The sequence below is a fragment of the Lepidochelys kempii genome, chromosome 6 (assembly GCF_965140265.1).
Source record: "Lepidochelys kempii isolate rLepKem1 chromosome 6, rLepKem1.hap2, whole genome shotgun sequence".
NCBI lineage: Eukaryota > Metazoa > Chordata > Testudines > Cheloniidae > Lepidochelys > Lepidochelys kempii.
In genome coordinates this window covers 3,620,684-3,624,016 of record NC_133261.1, presented here as the reverse complement: position 1 = coordinate 3,624,016, position 3,333 = coordinate 3,620,684, and the positions used below count along the sequence as shown (strand labels likewise).

Genomic DNA, 3,333 nt, shown 5'->3' with positions numbered 1-3,333 from the left:
CTCGCCCTGAACTCTAATAGTTAGAGATTCATTTAAGCCCTGAAGCATGATGTTAGTATCCCTTAAGCATCCAGATCCATATACTATGCTATATAAAGCTGTCAGATCCCTCCAGTTTCTTTGTAATTCTGCTTAACAGCACTCCTAGGATCTACAGACATTTCCCAACTTCTCAGCTCACCCATAATACAAGCTCAAACCAGTAAGGTACTGAGCACGCTGCCCCCAGTCCAAAGAAACGTAAGAACATGCTTAACTTGAAGCAACTTTAAGAATGTAAGAAGCCTCATTGAAATCAATATGTTTAAAATTCTGGGTGCTCCACTACAGGAAAGATGGAGATAGATTGGAGACAGCCCAGAGGACAGCAACAAAAATGATGAAAGGTTTAGAAGCGGTAGGGGATGGGCTAGATGACCTCTTCAGGCCCTACGTTTCTATGATTGTATGAAAAGATAATGCAGCTGCCTAAATGTTCTGCTGGACTGAGGCAAGATCCATGCAGGATGAAGCCCTAAATGACCTATGGTTCTTTGCTTGGACACATTTGATGAAAGAAGTCAAGTCCTTCTTCCTTGGTACCTTCTGTAGAACTGCACATTAACCAAGCTGCCTTTGAAGTTGAATAATCATTTTATTTGTAATATTTGTCTAAATGCCGACTGACCTACATGCTATTTGGCCAAAGCCAAAGAGTGGGTAAAGAAATAAATGACACGTGTGTCTATGTACGGCATGTGTGTAAATATGTACACACACACACACACACACACACACACACACACACACACACACACATGCACGCACTTTTTCTTCATCTTTGGCCGCAATAAACATACCACACATACATACCTGCTGATCACACTAGATGTTCTCTACCTTTTACCTTGCCAGTGGTGTTATGAATGAGAACCACAACATTCTCATAATTTCACAAACTGGAATGTGTGACATGAGCTAAATACAATTAGCGATTATATGATTTGGCAATCACTATTGTGACACGGGCTGAGGAAAGAGGTGCATTGAGGATATTGACATAGGATGAAACAGGTTTACAGGCAGTTTGATCCCAACTCACTAATCATAATAGAATATTATTATTCTTATCTCTATAAAGACAGGTTAAAAGATAAATCTATTCAGACAATATTTTTTTCTTCTAATAAATATACGTTTCTGAAAATATGTTCACTGTTGTTAATTTTCTCACAAATATTCACCCCTGGCTACACACTTTTAGTCTGATCATTAGAAGTGTATGAGTGGTAATTTTTCAGCAGCCAAAGAACAAGAAGCTGCAGAACTTAGTCAGCATTGCTGTAGTGTCCAGAAGGGATACATTTGGAAGTTCCATTTTTGAAATATTTCCTCAATGAATGCATGTGTATCCTGTGTACTGCCTGGTCGCCAATGATTTAAAAACACAAAGGCAAATTTAGGTGCTGGAAACTGTCACCCAATAACCAGACAGTGTGATGCAAACTGTGTCTTCCTCCTATACATGTTATTGTTCCCAGGTATACTGGAGATCCACGGATCCTAAGTCTACACTGATCAGTGAAATTAAAATATCAGCCGAATCAGGGTCAAAATGTGTAAATCAGACTAAATGGCAGGGTTATGCACTTTCCTAGAGATAAAGGAATTTTTTTTTTCCCTCAGAAGAAGTGAAGGAGTTCTGGGTTTTCCCATCAGTTGTTACAGGTTCCATTCCACGACTCAAAGGGTCTCTGTGCATATGACCACAGTTCTTTATATTAGCATACACCATTCGCATGAGAACTAATGCCTTCCTTTGTGGTTGATCCCGCAGCGAGCACCCAAAGCTGAATGAATGGCGGGAGGAAATTGTACGACAGTGACCGAGTTCATTCTCACAGGACTGACAGATCGTCTGGAGCTGCAGGTCCCCCTCTTTGCGATGTTCCTAGTGATCTATGGTATCACCCTGGTGTGGAATCTGGGAATGATGGTTTTAATCAGGATCGACCCCCGACTTCACACCCCCATGTACTTCTTCCTCAAGAATTTGTCCCTCGTGGATGCCTGTTACTCCACAGTCATCACTCCCAAGATGCTGATGAGCTTCTTAGCCGAGAGGAAAGCTATTTCCTACACAGCTTGCATCATCCAATATTTTAGCTTCATATTGTTTGTCATCTCTGAGTGCCTTCTGCTGGCAGTAATGGCGTACGACCGTTATGTAGCCATCTGTAACCCGCTGCTGTACACAGTCATCATGTCACCAAAGCACTGCCTGCGGCTGGCGGCTGGTTCATATCTATGGGCCTTCCTGAACTCTGTGATACACACGAGCGGTTTGCTAAGATTATCCTACTGCCACTCCAATCTCCTGAATCATTTTTTCTGTGATATCAACCCGCTTCTAAAGCTCTCCACTTCTGGCACCTATGTCAACGAGCTATTTGTTTTCCTCTTTGGCAGTCTGATAGAGGTGATCAGCATTGGGACCATCCTCATCTCATACATCTTAATTATTGCAACTGTGCTGCAGATTCGCCCCACCGACGGCAGGTGCAAAGCCTTCTCCACCTGCACCTCCCACCTGACGGCCGTCTCCATGTTTCACGGGACAATTCTCTTCATGTACTTCCGACCCAGCGCCAGCTACATGCTGGACACAGACAAAACGGCCTCCGTGTTCTACACGGTGGTGATCCCCATGCTGAACCCCCTCGTCTACAGCTTGAGGAACAAGGATGTGATGGATGCACTGAGGAGAGCAATAGAGACAAAATTGAGGGCCCATTTTCCCCCAAAGGGTGTCATAATAGGACAACCAAATCATTCAACGGCTGCTCTGCACACATAGGGCTTTTTTCCACTATGAGGTGGATCAATGCTGTGGCGATCGATCCACTGGGGGACAATTTAGCAGGTCTAGTGAAGACTCACTGGATCGACCCTGATTACTCTCCCATTGATACTGGTACTCCAACAGAATGAGATGAGTAAGGAGAGTCAACAGGAGAGTTTCTTCTGTAGACTCAGTAAAGTGTGGACCCCGCAGTAAGTAGATCTAGGCTATGTCTATTTGAGTGACACTACTAACAAAACTTAAATTATGTAGCTTCGATTGACCTGTTCCCTTAGTGTAAACTAGGCCATGTGCTCTGATTCAGAAAGTCCATAAGCACATGTTTAAGTATGTCTCCCTTTGACTTCAGTGGGACGTAACCATATGTGTAAAGTTAAATGTATTTAAGTGCTGCCTCAGACAGAGATGCTTTTCTGAGTAGACACCTTATGTGCATAAAAAGGCCATGTCAGTTATTAAATGATGGTTTGGCTCCACTGTACCTATAGTAA

General features: G+C 43.0%; 1 protein-coding gene across 1 annotated transcript; it reads left to right on the top strand.

The window, feature by feature from the left end:
- The first annotated feature begins 1,837 nt into the window (after positions 1–1,837).
- Positions 1,838–2,836, top strand: LOC140912579 (olfactory receptor-like protein COR4). The gene has a single exon (XM_073347194.1). The coding sequence runs from the start codon at positions 1,838–1,840 to the stop codon at positions 2,834–2,836; it is 999 nt and encodes a 332-aa protein (XP_073203295.1).
- Positions 2,837–3,333: the final 497 nt, after the last annotated feature.